This window comes from Chlamydotis macqueenii, chromosome 3 (genome assembly GCF_036417535.1).
Source record: "Chlamydotis macqueenii isolate bChlMac1 chromosome 3, bChlMac1.mat, whole genome shotgun sequence".
In the NCBI taxonomy this organism is placed as follows: domain Eukaryota; kingdom Metazoa; phylum Chordata; class Aves; order Otidiformes; family Otididae; genus Chlamydotis; species Chlamydotis macqueenii.
In genome coordinates this window covers 120,714,693-120,737,629 of record NC_141558.1, presented here as the reverse complement: position 1 = coordinate 120,737,629, position 22,937 = coordinate 120,714,693, and the positions used below count along the sequence as shown (strand labels likewise).

The 22,937-nt window shown below is 40.6% G+C and overlaps 1 protein-coding gene across 2 annotated transcripts; it reads left to right on the top strand.

The window, feature by feature from the left end:
* Window positions 1–436: 436 nt before the first annotated feature.
* BTBD3 (BTB domain containing 3) lies at window positions 437–22,323 on the top strand. 2 transcript variants are annotated; one of them, XM_086745214.1, is made up of 5 exons: window positions 437–491; window positions 12,717–12,984; window positions 13,556–13,646; window positions 14,104–14,222; window positions 17,926–22,323. In XM_086745214.1, the coding sequence occupies exons 2-5, from the start codon at window positions 12,842–12,844 to the stop codon at window positions 18,956–18,958; spliced, it is 1,386 nt and encodes a 461-aa protein (XP_086601340.1). In that variant the 5' UTR covers window positions 437–491; window positions 12,717–12,841; the 3' UTR covers window positions 18,959–22,323. The 2 variants fall into 2 exon arrangements, with proteins under 2 accessions (XP_086601340.1, XP_010127007.2); XM_010128705.2 differs by lacking the exon at window positions 437–491 and having other exon boundaries at window positions 12,221–12,984.
* Window positions 22,324–22,937: the final 614 nt, after the last annotated feature.

Below are 22,937 nucleotides of genomic sequence, written 5' to 3'. Positions count from 1 at the left end.
TTTTTGTGCCAAAGCCCCATTTTTGCTGGCTAAAACCTGAAGTTTTGGCAGCTGCCGGCACCCTGCGGGCCGTGGGTGCCCCCAGCAGCGCGGCGGGGTGTGAGGCCGGGCCCTGACAGTCCTCGCGTGGGGTCTGCGCCGGTGGCGCCCTCTGCTACGATGGGGCCTTACTTTTTGAGAAGGGGGTGTCCTGCCAGCGCCCCAAAGCGCGATGGCCCCACGGGAGGCGAGAATTCAGCGCTGAGAGCGGAGCACCCCCACGCGCGCCCTCGCCTCAGGCCCCTGCGCTCGGCGCAGCCCCCTGGGCTGAGCCCACGCGCGCCCCCACCGCCACGCCCGGGCTGCGCGCTCGCGCCCGCGGGGTGGGGAGGGAGGGGCGGAGAGGGCGGGTGTGCGCGTGCGCGCGGGGCAAGCGGGCGCGTCCTCGAGGCGGGGCTGCGCGTGCGGCTACAAGGGGCCGCGCCGCCCCGGGGAGCGGGGGGCGCGCTCAGGTCAGTGCTCTGGCGCGGGGGAGGGCGCGCGAGGCGACCGTTACGGCCGTTACCGGGCGCTCGTGCCGCGCTGAGGGGCCGGCAGTGAGGGGAGCGGGGCGGCCCCGCTGGGCCCCCGGGCCGTTCTGCAGCGGGTGATGGGGGCTGCCGCCGCGGCGCCGGGTGAAGCGAGGCGGCGAGGCCGGTTGCCGGCGGGCCCGGCTGTGGCGGCCGGCGGGAGCAGCGGGGTCGTCGGCCGCTGGTGCCCACCCCGCCCCGCGAGGACGCCTCCGTGAGGGACGGGGCGGAGCAGCCGCACCTGAGTGGGCCCTGCCCGCGCCCGCTGCGAAACTTGGGGAAGAGAGCGGCGGGGGAGTTGTGTGGGGAACGGGGCCCCAGCGCCCGGCTCACCCCGGACAAAGACCCCCTTGGAAAACCGCCTTTGCCCCATCAGAGTCCTTATTTCTTTCTGCAGCCGTTTCCTTTTTTTTTTTTTTTTTTTTTTTTTTTTTTTTTTTTTTTTATTCCCAGAGTGTATGCAGCTGCCTTTTGTACAGAAGCGGGTTGGCTTCGTCGCGGTAGCTGCGTGGTTTGGGGTCAAACGGGAGGTGCGGGGAGCACCCAACCGGGGACTGGCTGTGCCAGCCTGCCTGGGTAGGGGGCTCCTCCCCGGGCCTTGTGCGGGCCTGCGCCTCCCTTGGAAAAATTCCAAGTTATGTGAACCTAAAAGTTAGAATTTGAGCGGTTTTTTTTTTTTTCCTACTTAAAGTAATGTTTCTTTGAAAGAAGAAGTATGTTAAGTATCAATTAAATAAAACTTTCTAGAGGAACAATTAGTAATTGCAGTTGGTTTAATGTAAATACCACCTCCTCTTCCTCGCCTTGTTGGCAGAACTTCCTGATGTACATGTGTTTGAAGACTGAGTAGTTTCGGTTAAGGGCACACACCTTTACAGTTGCCTGTTTTCCTGTTTGTTTTGTTTCAAGACAGTCGGTCTGTGGTAACTTCCAAGTTAAGTTTATAGATTCATTTGCCTGTAGTGTTTCCTGAATGGTGCTGTGTTTAAATACAGGTGGGAGTAGTGGGTTGTTCGCACTTGAAGTAAGAAAAAGTTTGAATTGGAGTTACGATACGTAAGTGCTCTTAAAATGATGATTACTAATGTATCTAATTAAAACAACAAAGACTGACTGTGTTTTATCTGAAGGGTGCTCATGCAGGTTTTCTGCATTGTTGCTAGTCTCCACTATACTTTATTTTCGGCATGTAATCTATATGTCAAATTTTAATCTCTGTCCTGGGCTTTTTGTTTGTCTTTTTTAGAGAGAAATGATGTTGCATTATAGTTATACAATACTACATTTGATGATACTTTAGCTGTTTTATGCTAGAGTCAGGCTTAAAATAGCTTTTATTTTGGTGGGAAATACTGTTCTCTCCATTTCTTACAGAAAGTAGGTGCAGTTTGTCGTAACATGGAGTATCTTGGCTTCACTGGGTAATTTAACTTTGCAAATCAAATCCCTTAGAGCCCTATTTGTTTGCAATAAGTTTTGCAAGATTGTGGAAGTTGAATGTAGAGTGCAGTACTTTGTTGGTTTTGGTTTTTTTTTTTTTTTTTTTAAATCCCCCACACTAAGTATGCTTTGTCTAACTGCACAATAACTTTCCTTGTGTTTCCCCTCCAGTGATCCTCAGCTCTGCCCTGGAGGGAAAACCTTTCAGAAGCAATATGGAATTCCTTTAGCTTGCCCTTTAAGGCTGAGGAAAAAAAGTGCAGGTTGCCACAATAATTTTTATTATTTGGACACTTGCTTATTAGAGCTTGTGAGCAAATATTTATTTCTAGAGTTACCAAAGTGTTGTTATGCTTATGATGAAAGCATCAGTGCTAGTGTAGGCTCGTTTAAAACAGAGGTCTGATGATGATAGGCCATGCGTTATGTTGTCAGAAGAAATTTAGGTTTTTATCTGTTGTGTGAACTTGTGCAAATTACACTAGCAGGATATCGTTGATGCCCAACATTAACTTTCTCTGGTAATTCAAGATAGTTCTTCTGTGATACTCTACTAACTCTTGAAACTTTACAGGTTATTGTTTTGTTTTACATGAGCAAAGGCTCAGATACCTGAGCTGGCACGGAATCCCTGTTTTATGAGGCGCTATATAAATAAATGAAGGCAACAGTTTCTATCTCAAAGAGCTGATAGATGAAGCAAAAGAAGAAAATAAGAGATGAGGATCTTGGAAGGAAAAGATTAAAAGCTTTGTGTGGTAGAAGTTGTCTTCAGTTCTGTTTTCTGCCATAAAGTTGAATTCCAATCCTGTGCCTTAATTACAAAACCAAATTATATCTACGTATGCCAGAAAACCGAGGGGGAGAAGGCTTAAGTAAAAAGCCACTTCATTCAAATTTGCAAACTTCCCATTTTTCCAGGTCTGGCTTGTCTGTTTTCTCATCCTGCTGACCTATCTGAGTTTGATAAGGCGGCAAGGTAGAGTAAAAGAATACCAAGCAAGTCCACCGTCTGGAAAGTGTTTGCATTTTAAAACACTGGTGAACTAGTTGGTGATCTGTGAATGTCTGCTGGCTGTTCTGGGTATGTAAGGGTGTACAGTCACAGCAAATAGATTTGGGAGGCGTCTTGAGACATCACCTTGTCCAGCCATGTTACCTGTATCCTGGGGTTACCTGGTATGCTGAATAAATATTTCACCAGAGGATCATGAACCACTTCAGTACAGGGCTGAATTACTTGTGGGTAACATCCTCCTGTGACAGGATATTTATGTACCAGGTTGCACTCTGTATCCACCCTAGCTGCAGTTTCTTCTCTTCACATCCAGAGCAATTTAAAGGAGTAATTTTCTTCAAAAAACTAAATTCTCTGGAATTACAGCTTTGCTACTTCCCCATTTGCTCAAAGCATGCTTGGTTGCAAGAGTTTTCTGAGAGTATGAAAAGAAAGCAACTCTTCAGTCAGGTAGTGTGTTTGCTTGTGCCTGATAGGTGTAAGATTTTCTATGTAGGCTTGCAACAGTTGGTGGAACAAAGTCCCTTTAAAATCTAATCCATAATATGCCACTTGCTGCTTAACAGGGTGTCACCTTGCCCAGCTAGCAGAGGAGGAAAGTAAAGCCATCCTCTAACACTGGGGAGGAGCTGAAGCTAACTGTTTGTTATTTACAACAGAAATACACGCAGTGGCTTACATTGACCCTTATTTGCAATATTTTATCTTCCTTCGGAGTCCTCAGCATACAGTTCAAATCGGAGATAAAAAAATTCACTGCCCTGTTGGACAGCTTGCTCGGTTTCTGTCGTGGAACCTAGCTCAAAGGAATGCCATGTGATGTTAGGGTGTTATAATACACTTGAACATGTACAAAGTGCACCTAGGTGCATTCAATTTCTTAGTGAATTTATTTGATTTTTGTCTTCAGTAATACTGTGCTGTCAGACCAAGGTGATACTACTCCGTGTATACCAAGAAAAAGTAAAGATTTTTATACTGTGTAAAACTTCATAATACATAAAACTAATGTGTATTTATGGTTACCTTGCACAGTCCCTTAATTATCCTCTTAAGTTTGATTACTTGCTCCTTCTTTTATTTTTTTCTTTCTCTACTGAAAGTTCTGGTAAGTCCTAGGGTCTATGAAACAGAGCTCTTGTGAAGGAGAACAGGCATTTGGGATATCCTAATATTACCAGACAAATACATCTTAATGCTTGAAAGTATATTCTGAAACCAGAATATGAGGACCATGTCTATGTTTGTCTTGAAAATTGATTATTACAAAGTAGCTCGCATTCATGTGTAAAGAGGAGGAGAAACTAATAGAAATACTAAAGCATAACTGATCTAATAGGCAAGCATGACTGAAATATTTGCAGCAAAGGAAAGTAAATCTGATTTTGTAGAACAGTCAAAATAAAAATTTGGCAGCATCTTATTCTGCTGTGGAATGGCCATTGAAACAGAAGCTGCACGCACTGTGAGAGTCTGGAAACAAGATGCACAGCTTCTAACGTGACAAAGGAAGATTAATTCAGTACAGTGCAGTTTAATGGATAATAATGTTTGGTTCCATTCCTTGAACTATTTGGATGCAGCTCAGGTTAGCAGCAATCAGTCTTCCATATCTAAAAATTTGGCTTATTAAACAGTTGTCAAAAAATTGCGAGAGTTGTTGTTTATGGGTTTTGATTCTCAGTTTTGAGACGTGAGAGCTGCTCTATTTGTGAGTGCATTTTGTATCAAATGCTTGTTTTGCCAACGGACTGACCTGTTCGTCTTTCATTAACTGGGGTAATCTTCCTCTTTTGTCGTGTAAAATGCAGTAGAAGCAGGAAGCTGTACCAATTTTTCCCCTTTCCTAAGGTCATTTAAAATACTTTTACTGAATGGTTCCAGGTATGCTCTTCTCCTATAAACACAAGTGCGCTAAATCACTGATCTGCTTTGCATTTTTAAGCCATGTGTTTTATGTCTAGTGAAGTTTAAGGAACTGCTGATTGACGTGATGTAGTTTTCCTATTACAGGCCCTAATGCCACTTATATTATGACACTTAACCAAGCTTTCCAAAAGTCCTTAATGTTGTTGGAAGGTGCTGGTAGCATGGCAGTCCCTGAAGGCTGAAGTTTGCACATCACAGAACAGATATGCTGTGGGTCATAGCAATATCTTCCCTCTCTTTTGTCCCACAGGGTACTTGGAGACTATGGTTTGTCGTGGTGAATGCAGGTTATCTGCACATGAAAAATGTAATCTTTGAATTTTATGGCAACGTAATCAACTGTAATGCAGTCCCCCTGTGGATAGTCTTGGGGTAGTTACTCTTTAGTGCCATTGGTTCTCACAAGTGAGGACTCACTGAGAAAGTGAGTCTGTTTCTCTGTGCATTTGGATTTTACAGACTTACCATATCTAGGGGGACAAAGAACTTTGGGAACTGCAGATGTAAAGGAGTAGGACCAGTCACCTTCCAACCTGCCCTTTGTAAGAAGCTGTATTATTTTAACTATTCAGTTCAAAAATAATGGTTTCTGAACCAAGTTAAAATTAGTATAAAGGTTTGTCTACATAGGCAAGATCTGTCTGTAAGATAGGAAGTTCTGTCTGTAGTCATTTGATCCTGATCTCTCCCTTGAAATAGGCAGCGTATGAGTATTAATTGTAGTGGTGGGTTTTCTGAAGTGCACTAAGATCACTAGCTTCTTTCTCACAGGGCACTGAACGATCATTAAATGCTAATGACTTTTGATTACTGTTGACCTCGGTCAATTTAGAATTAGTGACCTAGAGACGAAAACCACTGTATCTCATTACCAATTTCCTGAGCTATCTGATCTTTCCTTTGTAAGTCAGTTTTGGTAAGAGGCAGAGTAGAATTAAAGTTGACCTCTGTCTTGGAAAAAGGGTTGAATGCTTTCAGGTTTGCAATATCATGTTTAGAAAGAAAAAAAAAATGGCAGCCACTAAGAAAGAACTTATTTTTTTGACTGTACAAATTGTTAAGAGCAAAACTCAACATGAAATGAAATGGACAAGCTAGAGTAGTTGTGATGGGGAAGAAACCCACAATTTGTCACTTTTAAATTAGTAGAAAACCAGTTTATCTCCTGTAACCTTGAATTGAATTTCTCATTTTGTAGTTGCAGGTTTTCTCATCTCAGAGTTCATTTATAATTCTTGTTTTTACTTTGAACTATCAAGAAGCAAATTAATATTTGTAGAAGAAATTGCAAATACTGCTCTGGGATATTTTCTACCTTCGGTTCCCAAACTATGACAGTGAGGAATGTGTCTCAGCAGGCTGGTAAAATCAGATCTTTCATGTTGTAATGAAGGATTTCACATTATTTCTCTCTATATGCACGAAAGAGAATTCACTGTAACAGAGTCAAATATGGTGTTTGCTGTAGGTAGTTTAAACATAAGCCTTTCTTTATACAGTTGTGGTTTATATGGACTTTATATGGTTTTATTCGTGCAGCAAGCATGGTATTGACTTCCTAATGAAAATACAATAGAATCTGAAACATGTTTTTCTTTCTCACCTTAATACACTAGCTACAAGCAAAACTCAACGGTGTGGAGAGGTTGTGTTTGGGGTGCAAATATAAAGTTATCGAACCTCTCACTGGGGTTAAATTGCAAACTTTAAGCAGCTAAGCAAGAAAGTAACAGGGAAAAAATGACAGTGGAAGACTATGTACTTGGTGTATGAAAAGGTGCATGGCAAGGTAATAGAAATCCACACCGAAGGAAAGTGGATGTATAGGGATAAATGTTATTCTTAAATATAATGTTTTGTTTTGGTTGAATCATAGAATGGTTAGGGTTGGAAGGGACCTTCAAAGGTCATCTAGTCCAACCCCCCTGCAAGGAGCAGGGACATCCCCGACTAGGTCAGGTTGCTCAGAGCCTCATCCAGCCTCGCCTTGAATGTTTCCAGGGATGGGGCTTCCACCACCTCTCTGGGCAACCTGTGCCAGTGTTCTACAACTCGCATTGTAAAAAATTTTTTCCTAATATCCAATCTAAATCTACCCCCCACTATTTTAAAACCATTACTCCTTGTCCTATTGCAACAGGCTCTACTAAACAGCCTCTCCCCATCTTTCTTGTAGGCCCCCTTGAGGTACTGGAAGACCGCTATAAGGTCTCCCCAGAGCCTCCTCTTCTCCAGGCTGAACAGCCCCAACTCTCTCAGCCTGTCCTCATAAGAGAGGTACTCCAGCCTTTTTATCGTCTTTGTGGCCCTCCTCTGGACCTTCTCCAACTGGTCCATGTCCTTCTTGTGTTGGGGGCTCCAGAACTGGACACAGTACTCCAGGTAGGGTCTCACCAGGGCAGAGTAGAGGGGGAGAATCACCTCCCTCGACCTGCTGGCCACGCTTCTCTTGATGCAGCCCAGGATGCGGTTGGCCTTCTGGGCCGTGAGGGCACATTGCCGGCTCATGTTGAGCTTCTCGTCCACCAGCACTCCCAAGTCCTTCTCCTCAGGGCTGCTCTCAATCCACTCTCCGCCCAGCCTGTATTTGTGCCTGGGATTGCCATGACCCAGGTGCAGGACCTTGCCCTTGGCGTGCTTGAACTTCATGAGGTTGGCACAGGCCCACCTCTCCAGCCTGTCAAGGTCTCTCTGGATGCATCCCTCCCTTCCAGCGTGTCGACGGCACCACACAGCTTGGTGTCATCGGCGAACGTGCTGAGGGTGCACTCTATCCCACTGTCCATGTTGCTGACAAAGATGTTGAACAGGGCTGGGCCCAACACGGACCCTTGAGGAATGCCACTCGTGACCGGTCTCTACTTGGACATTGAGCCGTTAACCACCACTCTCTGAGTGTGGCCATCCAGCCAAGTCCTTATCCACCGAGTGGTCCATCCATCAAACTCATGTCTCTAGTTTAGAGAGAAGGATGTCGTGCGGGAGTCTCAAAAAGGATATTGCTGTAAAAAAAAAAAAAAAATCAAAGGGAGGCAATGGAAATGATTGCAGATACAAAAGGATAAATTAAAAAAAAAAAAATTAAAAATTAAGGCTGCCTGAATAGGGAGACCAATAAGAAGTGCCATACAGAGATGTAGCCTATAGGCTACAAATATGCTATATGCTAGCAAATAATACAAGAATGAAAGAGTTACAGACATCTGAATACTCATTCTTTAAGCTTCTGTTTTACGTAAGTTTGTATTTACTTGTTGACTGGGTTGGAATGGTGGTTGGGAAGGATTCTTCCAAGTGACTAAATAATTCATACATAAGTAAACAGAACTAGGCTTCTCAGCTGTGAGGTTTGTTGAGTGTTTCGGGTTTTTTTTCTACTTGTGCATTCCATTTCTAAGTGAGTGCTTAAATTCAATGAAAATTAGCTGTGGACAGGTAGATTTGTTGAACAGTAACATTGTGTGTTTATTTTGGTTAATCGAGGTGTATTGTCTGAAATTTGTTTTCTTCTATGCGGAAATCCAGAATTTAAATAAAGAATGGCATAATAACTGCCAAGGGAGAGACTTGGCAACTTTACAAAAAAAAAAAAGTAATATATGCATTTTCTCATTGCCTTCTTGGAATTCATTCCTTTATTCATGATCTGGTTGTAACAGACAATTGGGAATGTTGATTAAAGGTTGTTTTTTACAGAATTGTTCAATTCCTTTTACTACATGAGGAATGGACCTGTAAATGAGAGATATAGAAAACACAACTTATTAGAAGAAGAGGGGAAGGAAAAAAAAAAAACCAAAACTTTGGTGAATTTGCTGTTGTGGCAGAAGAGACTGATAGTATGAGGAAGAGTACTCCCATCAACTCTCAAATGATGTCTCAATTGAATGTTACCTTTAAAAAGGCATAATTATAGTAGTACCATGCTACTGTTGTTGTACCAAGTTCTACCAAGAGTTGGGCTAAAATATGTCTCCTGTGCCAACTCTCGCAATGATCTCAAGGTATATTATGGTCTTAAGGGATAAATGGAACTAGGACTGCAGGTATATTGCACACATTTTGATTTGAACAGCAAAATTGATGCCTCAGTTGTTCACAGTATTTAGTCAGGAGCTGACTTCCAAAGGCTTGAAACACACACCTAATAATTTGAAAGGGGCATGTGACTTGATGTGTAGTACCTCAGCATCAGAATATAGTCCTTTGCTTAATTCTTCACCTCTGGCATTTTGGATTTTCATTAGGCCAGTGTTAAGATTTAACTGTGGAATTTCCTACGCCCTTTAAACTAAAATATTTGTTTGACTACTTTGCTTATAAAATGAAGATTAATGTGTCTTTGAAGAAATGTATTTCCCTTTTTCTAAATTGTGTGTATCAAGTTTGGTTCTGTTAATATATAATTAATGATCAAAAATAAGAATTACTGAAGAAGATTAGGAACACATTGTAATAAGCTTTCAGAAATGGACGGATCTTTGAGTGAGAGAAGGTCAATTTCTTTGATCTCTTCCTGCCGGAGACAAACTGATTTGAACTTGGGATTTTGACTAGACTTTAAACAAGAAGTAGTTCATAGGTTGCTTTTACTGACTGCTATTGATTTGTAAATTCATTAACAGCATGAGTATAGGAAAAGAAGAATGGTTTAGGAGACAGTTTCTGAGCTGAAGTGCAGCAGAAGATGGTATAACGGCTGTAACAGGTTTATAGTTTTTCATAGGACTTTTTGTAGTCTGTTGGGTAGTTGACACTATTTTCCAGTTACATGGCAGACCTGATTTTGGTGGATGATTTAAGAGCCATCAAGGCAAAGATGACAGTTAGGCTTTTTATTCACTCGGGTGAATTTTTATCCTGCCATGCAGATACTGCTTGTCTACTAGGGGTCTGGCTGACTTCTGGGTTCAGGCAGAACGTCGTTTAGCTGCAGCTTCTCCCTCCCTTCCTTTCCCAAGAAAGCACAACGTGCTATACATACATTGTGTTTTACAGAAGTGAAAGGTACAGTGGATTCCTATGGGCCTTTCCCAGACTGAGTTGACCAGTCAGTCCATCTGTCATTCTCCTTCTCTTCTGTAGCCTCTCAGTGACCTTATCTAGAATGTGTATATAATCTTTGGATTTGTACTGGTCAAATGATTTGAAAAAATGTGTGAGGACCTTGATTTTTATATACTTTGGCAGTCTGTAAAATGGATTTATGGAATGAAAATAAAATTTCTTACATGAATCTCCTAACCCCTGCTATCTTTTGCCTTCTGCCACCTGCAATGCTGAGAACCAGATTTGCTGAAGAGTGCATGGTTTTTCTGCATCTTTACAGATACAGAAATGTCTGTCCTGTGCAGTGGCGAAAGGGTTATTTTTGTAACTAGAAGAGCTGGAAATTTACATAAGGAGGGGGAAAAAAACTTACATAAACTCAACCAACTCAAATTTTGTTTTGAGAATACCTGCTATGTCCCTATTATGAATTCTCAGCTGTGAGCAGTTACAAACATCCCATCTGTGGGACGAGTTTCTTCTTTTACCTCTCTACAGTTCAATACGGCTTAGAATGTTAGTTTCCCTTCCAAATCAGTCTGTTGCAGATAAAAAAGGAAACAAAGAGAAAGGGGGGGGAAGAAAAGAAAAAGCTTGCTAAAAATATTTCTTTGGAAATTGCACGACTTGCCTATCAGTGTATTTTGGAACATATCCGATTTTCAGCCACACCAGGCATAATCTACCATCTTTTTTAAAGTTACTGGTGAAGGTGATTTGGTGCTAAGACATTGTGTTGTGAAATATAGCAGCTGAGACATGGACACAAGTACTTCTCTTTCCCCCTTCCATGAGCAGTGACTTCAGACAGATGGGACAGATGTGTCTGGAAGTGGTATCATCTCAAGCCACTGCAGCAAAGTCTCTAGATGGCCAGCTGCCAGGGTATTTAGTTAGTGCTTAATATGGAGTGTCTCCCAAGGAGACCTGGTAATCTTTGAAATACCTGTGCCTAGGTTTTACAGTTTGGGGTTTAAAGACATTCAGAGACTGCATGTTACAAAGCCATAGCTGTGATTCAAGCAATTGTGATGGTGTTTCAATAAATAGCCTGAGTACCATTTCTGTGCTTCGGTTTAAGTCAGTGGCAGATTTCTGTCAGGGATTTCAGCAAGGTCAGCCGTTTCTCCACCAACCTTTGATCACTTTAATTTCACTGTTGTACTCCTGTCCAGCAAAACTAATTAAGGCTAAAAGTGGCTAAGTTTACTTTGAAAGCAAAGAGGATTATTTTCTTTAAAACTTGAAAATAATTATGAAATCATATTTTAGTTATCCTCTCTCAATATTTTAAGGTGTGAAATGTTGACACCTACTACCTACTGTTTTTATTTCCCTGCTTTTGTTTTTAAGTTACTATACTTGCTTATGTTTTTTTAGATACTTGACCTACTGTTAAGGAAATCTGATGTAAATTTCAGTTCTGAGTAAACTAATGACTGAAAATTAGTCTCCTTTCCTATTTAAATGGTTTGGTTGGCATAGCTTATATCCTGTTTATTTCAGAAAGTAGTTGTGGATAAAGTCAGAGTGTATTTGCATCTCAAGGAGTGATTTCTGCCTGAGACTCTCTAAATCATTCAGACTTTTTCATTTAATGTTTTGAAATATTGATTAAATATATTCACTCTGGTTCACTTTAATCTGATTGCACATCTAGAAGTTTTCTTATGATGTGGTGCAGTCATGTCTGGTGCAAGCTAGCTTAATTAGCATTGCTTAGTGATTTGGGACCCCTGTCAAAGGCTATTACATTATCTAGAAACATAAGGAGTTAAAGCTAAAGCTGTGACCTCATCTCTGTTCACGTTACACTGGAGTAGAAGCTGCGCCAAAAGGGATTGTTTGACTGCATCACTGTCTTTGCTGCTGCTAGTTGATTGCTTTAATTTGGTTCTGATATCTGTTTTTGCTGAACATAGGAAGTCATGCTAATATCGACTGCATGTGGAAATAGCTCCCACGGAAATATTTAGGCTCAAATAACATCTTTCTACTTGATTTCAACTTTTTATTGCTTCCCCTGTGAAAATTCAAGCAGTGTCAAGGAGAGCTAAAACACACATGTTTCTGGCCAGTCATGCACTTAAGCAACTGTGCGTGCCATTTATTACTTTATTGCTTAGTGCTATGTATGAAATGACGAGTGTAACTGCTGTTGCTTTAATGTCAGAGCGGCATACGTTACAATAGGTGTCACTGTGCGGCTGGGTCCAATCGTTGTCGGTGACTTCAGCTATTGGCTCCGAACGCTGGCTGACTCCATCTGCAGGGCTGCAATACCTACTCTGTTCCGATCCCGTTCAACACACAAGTTCAGCTTGCCGAACAGACTAGCAGCGCTACCCTGCGCGTCTTGCTAGCCCCCTTCAGAGAGCCAGTGCTACAGCCACGCACGTACACTCTTCGCAAGGTCTAGCCCTTTCAGGCGATTCCTGATCAGGAAATCGGGAAAGAAATAAAACTGGCAGGAATGATGGGGATGTATTTAACAATTCAAGTACTGGATCAAACTTAAAGGCAGTTTCTTACTCGGTGCACCGGAAAGGTCACCTTGTCCTGCTGGAAAAGAAGCAAACTCTCAGCTCTGCTGCTCTCTGCTTAACAGCTTCCATGTGCATTTCTTAATGTTTCTGGCTAGTTAGGCTATCTAGCTGTACAGACAAGTATACTCATGGTAGATGAGAAAGGAAAGAACATGAAATGTCTCACCTTCTTCTTGATGCTTCCAGAGACTGTCAAGAACAGGTCCAAGAAGAGCTCTAAGAAGGGAAATAGCAGCAGCAGCAGTAGCAGCAGCAAATTGCCTCCAGTTTGCTATGAAATCATTACCTTGAAAACCAAAAAGAAGAAGAAGATGGCTGCTGATATTTTTCCCCGAAAGAAACCAGCCAGCACTAATACAACTGCTGTCCAGCAGTACCACCAGCAAAATCTCAATAACAACAACACTATTCCAGCACCTAATTGGCAAGGACTTTATCCAACCATCAGAGAGCGGTAAGTTCAGGGCAGTTTATTTTTGCTATTTGAATGGAGTGGTGAAAAGTAACAAAATGTTCATAATGCATATGTTTAGTTATTCACTTATTTGCCAAAGAAAACACAATTCTCTCTTTTTTTTTTTTCCTGTGTGTGTGAAACAAGTATCTTGGTAATGGAAAATGTTTTAATATCTCTCTTTCAGACAGTGCAGCTGTTTGTCTTGAGTAAATAAAAATGTTGCTGGGAGCTGCAGTGTACCCTTAAAGATTTGCTTCTGGACCTTAGTGGGGATTTTCAGTGATGCATCCTCTTGACTTTGATTTCCACCTTTTGAAAAGTTTTCATAAGTTTCGGGTGTTTTTCTTTTTTTATTGCACACACACACACACGTGCCCACCCCCAACCCCCATCTCTGCTTACTTTTTTCCTTGGTATGTTTGTGTGATGTGTAAAGTACCTTAAAGTGTGACCTGCTTCTCTTTACTAACATGCAACTTTTAAGTTGTTAGGAAATTTAATTTCTTGGGTCTGGGGCAAGGACGTTATTACTGGGCGCCATAAATTAATACTCTGCCTCTGTTTGTAGAAATGCAGTGATGTTCAACAATGATTTGATGGCAGATGTTCATTTTGTGGTCGGGCCACCAGGTGGGACCCAGCGGCTGCCAGGACACAAAGTAAGCAACAGCTGCATTATCAGCTCGGGCGGGGATGGCCAGAGAGAGCTCCCACGGTTACACTGGGACATAGCGTGGGAGGCTCGGCTGGGAGACAAGGCTACGTGCAGTGGAATGGTCTGTCCCTTGCTTTTCTTTGTGTTTTTGGTACACTTGTGCTAAGGCAGTCATAAAGTTAGGAATACTGCTTTGTGCTGCTGATTAATATTACTCTTGAGATTGTCTAGAAATAGTTAACTTCTGTAGTGGATATGAGCATTTGCCAGTAGCTGATGCATATTTGCCCATGCAGGGAAAATCTGTAATTCTGTTCTTAACTTTGACTTAATTTCTTACTGAAGTGTGTCTATAGAATCTGTCAGTGAAGCCCAGTGTGCTCCGAGTGGCTCTCCTGCATTGTTTTTGTTGGCAGCGCTTTCAGTTTAAAGCATGAAATAAGATTTCCCTTTCTCAACAGTACGTCCTGGCTGTTGGGAGCTCTGTATTCCATGCGATGTTTTACGGAGAGCTTGCTGAGGACAAAGATGAAATCCGTATACCAGATGTTGAGCCTGCTGCTTTTCTCGCAATGCTGAAGTAAGCATCATTCATCTGCTGGATATGTTTTCATTTATGGTGTATATATTCACTGGTAATATTATAGTTAAAGTATTAGACTTGTGTATAAACAGAAAGAAAGCAGTTTCTTAAAATATTCCTCTTTTTGTGTTAAGTATTTTAAACTTTTACCACATTTTGCTCTCCCTCTTTACTTCCAGGAGTGCGTATGTTAGACTAATGTAGGCAGTAATAAATAATGACTTTGACAAGGGATCTTTGGGCACATTGTATACTGTAACGCCTATTGATCTGATTTGTCAGTACACATGTTACACAAAGGAATGGAGTTGCTAAAAAGAATTGTCAGCTGTAACAAAAAGTATAGTGAAAAGTTGAAAACATATAAAAAAAAAATCCCCAAACCCAGAATTGCTGGGTTTGTATATTGACATCATTCCAACTCTTCTATAAACTTGCTCTGTGCAGGTCTTGTCTTAGAAAAATGACACTAAGTTATTGAATATATCCTCTGAAAATTAGATTTCTCCTCATCTATCATATTCATGTATGTGGAAAGTGATAAAAAGGCTGTTTACATGAATAGGCTTTTCTTTATACTAACCGGGGGAAAACAGTCAGTTTACATGATCATTATTTTTCTTCTTGCAAACTGCGTAAGAAATGCTGTCTTTTCGTAAATGAGCATAATGAAGCAGCTTCCCTGCTGAGTTGTCCTTGAATGTATCTGTAAACTCTGATTATTAGAGAGAAATGCTCTATCACATAAATGCTGCCATTTTTTTTTGAAAAAGAATATACATAAGTATTTGATAGTGATCATTTTAATATGCTGCAGATTTTCTTGCATGTAATAGTGTAATCGCTAGCTAGCAATTTATTGTGTTTTGTAGATCATTTGGACTAGCTTGTGATTAGAAAATGGTTTCTTTTTTTCTTTTACATTTCAGTGGCACTGTAGGTGAACATTCAAAATTGCATATAGAGTTTGTTGCATAGAGTTTTTATAAGTTGCAATGAATATCAAAAATGTTCTGTGCAAGTATCAGTAACTGCCAGGAAAAGCTGAAGTCACGCAGATGTTCTGTAGACCTGGAACATAAAGTTAAGATATGACATTATGTAAGTGGGTGTGTTATGGATCCCTGCTTTAGGCCTTTCTGGTTTTGCATGTTTTCTGCAGAGCTGACACCTGTGCTTTACTTTCATGCAGAATTTTATAAAGCACAAATATGAGAAACTCAGATTCCCCTGGCCCCACTTTGTTTCACTGTGGCTAAATGTGATTTGCCATATAAAAACTGAATGCTTTCTGAATTTATCATTAAGAAATGTGTTCAGAGAGTAAACTGAGAAAAGAGGGTGTCAAATACTGAGGTCTAGATTGTGGCATATTATTTAGCCCATGGCAATTTAGGAAACTATCTTTGAGAGCATGGCCAGAATCATGGAATTCTTTACCTTCTCAGCTTTTATTTAAAAAAAACAGAAGACCACGAGAAGTTTGTGTCTTTATGGATATTGAGCTAACCTTGCCAGCACTAACTTCAGTGTGCCTGAACCTGCAGAGTGCTCCTGTGTCTGTGAACACCAGGGGTGTCTGCAGCCGTGCGGGGAAGGGGAAGGGTTGTTGCTCAGCAATGCAGCACTCCCCTCATTGCAGGATCCGCTGCATGTGCAGTACTGGGCAGAGCTTTTGGGGAGCCGTGGTCCCCTTCACTCCTCTCCCCTGGGAAGTAATCCCCATGAGCATTGCTTGCATCTGCTGTGAGCAGTGGATGGCAGAAAGCTCATGATACTGTTGCTACAGAAGGGAAAGACTTTTTACCTATCCCAAAACAGCCCTCACCTTCATATGCTCCTTTCTGCAGTCAGGAGGGATGCCTCACAATGTTTGTAAGAAAATACATTGAGTTTATGTGGTTTTCTGTTGGTTTTGGTTTGGTTTTTTTTCCCCAGTGGACAGTGAATTCTTACAGCATAAATATTTTTTGTCTTTTACTGTATAGCAGACATCCTGACAACAAACATTAGACAAGATACAACACAGGAAATAATACCTTGAGTAGTAGATACTAGTTATTCTCCCAGTAAAATTGATTTGGCTGTTCTCTGCTCTTTTAAAAATAGAGTTAAATTCATAGTCTAGCTGACACACTGAATTGGTGTTTTTAATGTATTATATCTTATCTTAATCTTGACTGTTCAAGTTAGAACCATGGTCTCATCTTATCCCAGGATAAATGTGTTACTAAACCGTCAAACCCTGTGGTCTAGCAGAATCCTCTGTTTAAGAACAGAGTGAAACTGGAATATCAGTATTGTAGCCCAGAGTCGAGGTGCATTGGCAGGGTGAGAAGTGTGGAAAATTGCTGACAGCCGATCTGTGCTGTGTCTTGTAAATCAGTGATGCTAGTTCTTCACTTTCATGAATATTAAACTAGCAACTTTTGTACTATTTCAGTTTAAAACAGACGTCATCATTCTCTGCTGTACTGGCAGGCACAGAGAAGTAATAGGAGAAAAGAGTTGGAGAGCAATGAGGAGAATCATAAAAATGCATGAATTGATACATTGACAATTTTTTTGGACAGTAAAGGAGCTAAGGCTGTAACCAATAGTATATAGATGTGCTCTTTGTTGTTACAAATAGCCCAGCTGAAATTAAGTAATAAAGGTAAAAAAAAGGTTTGGGTCTGTGTAAGTGTTCTTTTTCTCTGTAACCTCTTACATTTTATTATATTGCTCGAGCAGTATCTGATCTGAGCATGTTTTCTAAGTGTGGCTGGGAGGATAGTACCCTACACCTGCAAAAATACAAATAGAGATATTTACAACTTTAATCAGATCAGTGTAATTTGACTTTATAAGCACATCTGTTCTGCAAAGAATTCATTGTGTTGGGAAACCTTCTAACTAGAAAATTTTAATTAGTACAGAGTCGCATACAACTTCAGCTTTACTGGGGGAGAGCACTTTTATCAACCATAACCATCAAGATTTGCTTATTCCTGTGAAGAGTAAAATTGCATTTGGCATGGTTTTAGCACATTGCATTCACCAGCTGCAAACGGGGCCCTGAAGCATGAGCTATTAAAAAGAACAAACTGTACAATGCTTCATTTCTCTGAGCAATGAATCCCAGCAGTTTAGTCACATAAATAGAATTTCACCTTCGTCTCTTCCACCATGCTAGCATAGCAGTAAAGCTTTTTTTTTCTTCTTTATGCAATGAGACTGAGAGAAAACACCATGTTAGTGGAGCTAGGATGCTGTAAGGATTAATAAACCTGAAAATTAGAATTCTGTGCCTTTTCCTATATGTTTAATCACCCTGTTTAAAAAAAACCAAAACTAAACTAAAAAAAAACCCAAGATCTCTATCCCCTCCCCCCAAAAAAAATCCAAACCCAAAATAGTGTTCATGAAGATGGGTAGCACCTGATACACTTTGCTAGTATTTCTATTCTCAGACTATTCTTGTACCCCAAATGTGAAGTTTCATTCACTTTAGATTTAAACCTGTTCTCTTCCATGGTCTTACATGAATGATGAATTTGGTTTGTACATTGTTTATGAATTTAATCAGTTTTGCCCAAAAGCACTACTTAATTTTAATGAGGAGTCATCTAAATATTCTTTGTTTATAATTTTCAGATGTTGTTGACAAATAACGTTTTTACATTAAGTGTCAGTGTTACATGCATGTACTTTATTTCAGATACATATATTGTGATGAAATTGATTTGGCTGCAGATACCGTACTGGCCACTCTTTATGCTGCCAAGAAGTACATCGTCCCTCATCTTGCACGCGCCTGCGTCAACTTTCTAGAGACGAGTCTAAGTGCAAAGAATGCCTGTGTGCTGCTTTCCCAGAGCTGCTTGTTCGAGGAACCTGACCTGACCCAGCGCTGTTGGGAAGTAATTGATGCCCAAGCTGAGCTCGCTTTGAAGTCTGAGGGGTTCTGTGACATTGATTTTCAGACACTTGAAAGCATTCTCCGAAGGGAAACCCTGAATGCCAAAGAAATTGTTGTTTTTGAAGCAGCTCTGAACTGGGCTGAAGTGGAGTGTCAGCGACAAGAGCTAACGGCCACTATAGAGAACAAGCGCAAAGTCCTCGGGAAGGCTCTGTATTTGATACGCATCCCTACCATGGCACTTGACGACTTTGCAAATGGCGCTGCTCAGTCTGGGATTCTGACTCTCAACGAAACCAATGATATCTTCCTCTGGTATACAGCTGCCAAAAAGCCAGAGTTACAGTTTGTAAGCAAGCCCCGGAAAGGCCTCGTTCCTCAGCGATGCCACCGTTTCCAGTCCTGTGCTTACCGCAGCAACCAGTGGCGCTACAGGGGCCGGTGTGACAGCATCCAGTTTGCTGTTGATAAGAGAGTGTTTATTGCTGGCTTTGGGCTTTACGGCTCCAGCTGTGGATCGGCAGAGTACAGTGCCAAGATTGAACTCAAACAACAAGGAGTTATCCTAGGCCAGAACTTGAGTAAATATTTCTCAGATGGTTCTAGTAACACTTTTCCCGTGTGGTTTGAATATCCGGTGCAGATTGAGCCTGACACCTTTTACACAGCTAGTGTGATTCTGGATGGTAACGAACTCAGCTATTTTGGACAAGAAGGAATGACAGAAGTTCAGTGTGGGAAAGTGACTGTTCAGTTTCAGTGCTCTTCGGACAGTACAAATGGCACTGGCGTACAGGGAGGGCAAATTCCTGAACTCATATTTTATGCTTGAATGAAAGTGTGTGGAGACAAAGCATTTTGCTATGAAGAACCTGTCTGGTTCAGGCCTACTGACGCTTAGCTTTTTATCTGCAGATGTGTGATCAGTACAGGTAATATGTAACTATATGCTGTGGGCAAGTTACTGGCTTGCTATACTTGTAGCATTGTTGGTGATAAAGTTTAAGTGTAAAATTTAACTTTAAACTGGAAACTCTTAGGAACAAAAAAGTTTTAAAGGCTTTGTAAGAGGGGTGCCTGTTTGCTGGTGATGCTGATGCTTTCTTTGCACTTGTGACTCACGAGAGGATGTCCCACTCTTGTATCTCACTGAACACTGTCTTCATTGATCCACTTTCTCTTTCTCCATTTCCTGCTTTCTGCTTGTAATTATTTGAGGAGGTAGGGACAGAAAATTAAGAGCCTTGTTTTATAGTGCTCTCTTCTGTCTGCTCTTCAGACTTAAGAGATTCCAATAATGAGCTGCTTTTGGTCATGGGAGCTGAAAGAAGTGCTTCAGTTGTAAGCAGAAAGCATAGGTTTAAACCTTCATCCTGTGAGATTCTCCTGTGGCCAGCTGTTTGGGATGGCTGCAGGGGGAAGATGGAGAGAAGCAAGCAGCTTTCAGGAAGCTACACAGCATGCTGACCGTGTCCACAGTGCATGGACATATTTACAGTGAAGCAGGGATGTGGGCTTGGCAAGTTACCCTCAGAGTTTTTCTAGGAATCCCACCTCCAAGGCAAGGAGGTACTTGCACATGTTCAAATTGTATATGCAGCTCTTGAAAGTCTACTCCTATTACTTAGTTTTTGCTAAACTGATGTTGATTTGCTATTTAAATAACTTTTTTCTTTGAACCCTTGCTAAATAAATGGGAATTTATATCTATCACCTGATGAAGATAATTTTTTGTTTATTTTGGGTAGGTTTTTTTTCTTCCTCCTAAACATGGTAGAGGCAGGTTATAGAGGAATGAAAGAATATACCAATCTTGACTTGGACTTTTTTCTGTAATATGAGATTTCTTCTTTTTCTTACCATACATTGTCACTGGAAATTTAGACAAAGACAAGAAGATTCCCAACTGTGGTCGTATTATACTTAGTGTATATCATCAGATAACAGTGAGGAGGAGGAAGTCTTCTCTAATGTGTTAATGCTGGGTCTCTTGCAACTGCTTATGGTTACACATTGGTCAGAGGATTATGTGATGTAGAACATTTTCCTTGTCTGAATTTTTTTTTTTCCAAACTTCCTGTTATGTGTCTGTATCATTTTTGGTAAAGTATTAGGGAACATGACTCCTTTTATCAAAGAAGGAAACCATAAATACGTATAAATATGAACTACAGGTACTATTTAAACATAAGGAAATCCTTCACCACTGCATTGGGACAGTTGCTTCTCAGAGGCACGCTACCTGTTCTAAAGCATCTCATTCTTATTTCACCTCTGAAGTGGATTCTTTTTGTTGTGTATGTTTTAACGAAATGAGAGGACCAAATGATTCTTTAGACAGACTGAAGATTAATGTTATAGTATATCAACACATTAATGCGCCATAACCGTAAATTCACTTGTCAGTTTTGTAATAAAAATGTTTTTCTCATATGATTTCTTACCAGTTCAATAGTATTGCTCTAAGTGTTTCTTGACGGTTGAAATCCTGGCCCCTGGCCATCATAAAGTGCCAGTACATCTTTGCAGTGTCCAAAATGCCATCTGAAGTAAGGAAAACAAGCGTAGACATCAAACATTTTATGGCCAAAGCCCAGATCTTCTTTCTAGGTAATAAAAGGAGAGCCAGGTGAAAAACTGACCTGCAAGATCTATGCTTTTTCCCTACCTTAGTGTTTAATGTTTTATATACATACGTATGTGTATGTGTGTGTGTAAGCAACATTCTTTCTCAAATGTAAGTACCCTCAAAAGATACAGAAATATGTTTTTTGTTTTGTTTTTTTTTAACAGATATACATAATCCAGACTGTTAGTGAAATCTAAACAGAATGCTCCATGGAAAACTCCCAGAGAGAGATTTTAAAAAACCTCCAGTTAAATATATTTAGATCTGCAGTCTAAAATAGACAAGAGTATAATTATATGGACTGGAGGAAGAGTTGCTGAAGAGACTGCAAAAAGGAATCTAAGATTGTGATGAGGTAATGGTCACCTACTTTTAGACGACATCTGAGCAGCAGTTCCTTTTATTTAAATACATTTGAAAGCAGAGAAAGACGCTAATCAGCTGATTAAGTTTTCTTACAGCAGGCGGTTGATGTGGATACAATTACTGTGAGTGATGATCCAATTGACAAGTTGCTTGCAGTAGCAAGCTGCATTCTGAGTTTTTTGGAAAAAAAAAAAACAGGTGCCTCAGCTGATGGGGCAAATCGGACAGTACTGTACTGATATAACTAGACTTGGGTTCTCACTTTTAATTTATTTTTTTTGTTTTTACTTATCTGCAAATAACAGTGGAGTATCTACTACATTGACTGGAAGAGAAGTTAGATCAGAATACTGTGTAGCTGTAATATGTAGAAAATGAGCTGTTATTTAATTATTATTTTTATTTACTACTGTTATGAAATCTTTTTGACGAAGTGGAATGAAAGCTACTTCTAGCTTAATTCCTCTGAGTCCATTCTGGGTTTTAGGAGCTGGTGCATGTAAAGTTTTTCAATATGGATGAATAAACATAAGCACCCCAAAACACCTTTTGATGCTTCCAGTAGAACTTGAATCTGAGCACTGCTTGATGCTAACAAGTACTGATATATAAGAAGGTGGCTAGTACCAGTTGCCTTAGGACATCAGGGCACTTAAATAGGTGTCTAAATGTGGATTTGGTTGGTTTAGCAGTAGCATCCAAGCTGGAATACATTGATTGACATTTTGCAAGCATCAGCCGTATCAACCTGGAATGGAAGCATAAAGTCGATAGAGATCCTTTCATAGATTCTGTCTTAAACTGTACCTGGCCATCTTTGCTACTTGTATGTTTGATTTTCCTGGTGAGGAGAATCTGTGATAAGAGAGTATAATGTAATATACTTTCTGCATATCTAAAATAGTATTTAAGTGAACATTTTAATTTCTACATACTTATTGCACTGAACTGTTTGAGGGGGGTATTTTTTATTTGTTGTGATAAACTCCACTAACTTCAGGTCTCAGCACTTGTTTGTGCTGGAGCAGTGTTTGACCTTAGCAGGCTTACAGCATTATTTATAAAGGACGGACATATATAAATATGAAGTACCTCATGTTGAATGTTATTGTACTGTACCTTTAATGTCACAGTGCAGATCTTGTTGGACTCATGAATGTGTATAATCGCGTTAAACATACGAATAAAAATGGTTCTTAAAAGGTTGTTTCCTGCATTATCTTTGAAGCATGAGCTGTGAAAGCCCTTACTTAGTTGTCTCTTTTAGCAGTTGCTATTGTTGTACAATTGTGCACAGATATTTGTTGAGCTTCTGTATTCAGAGATCTTTTGATCCCCAAAGAAGTAAAAGTCTAAGGAAAAAACAAGGAAGAACAATGAAAATGTTAATCAGGTTACATTGCAAAAAGGTTGACAATTTAGCTAATAAGCTAGAGTGAATGAATTCATTTATGTGCTTTATGAAAGACCTTGTCTACTAGCATTAATATTTTAATGTTCTATTAATATTATTAAATACGTGGAGGTGAAGGGGGAGGGTCTCCTGTTTATTCTAAAAGACAGTTGGCACAGGAAAGGCCTTGGTTTTCAGTCTGATATATCAGAATAAAAGACATGGTTAGTACCAAGAGGCTGTTCTCTGCTGAAAAGTTATATTATTCAGAATACTATTTTATTACTTAACAATTTTCTTCCAGGAGATTTGAAACATCATTTTAAATACTTTTATGATCAGTGAGGCTGAAGCCCCACTTCTGTGATGTCCATCTCCAAGACCTTTCAGATGTTACTAGCTAATGATGAGAAATACTCCAGA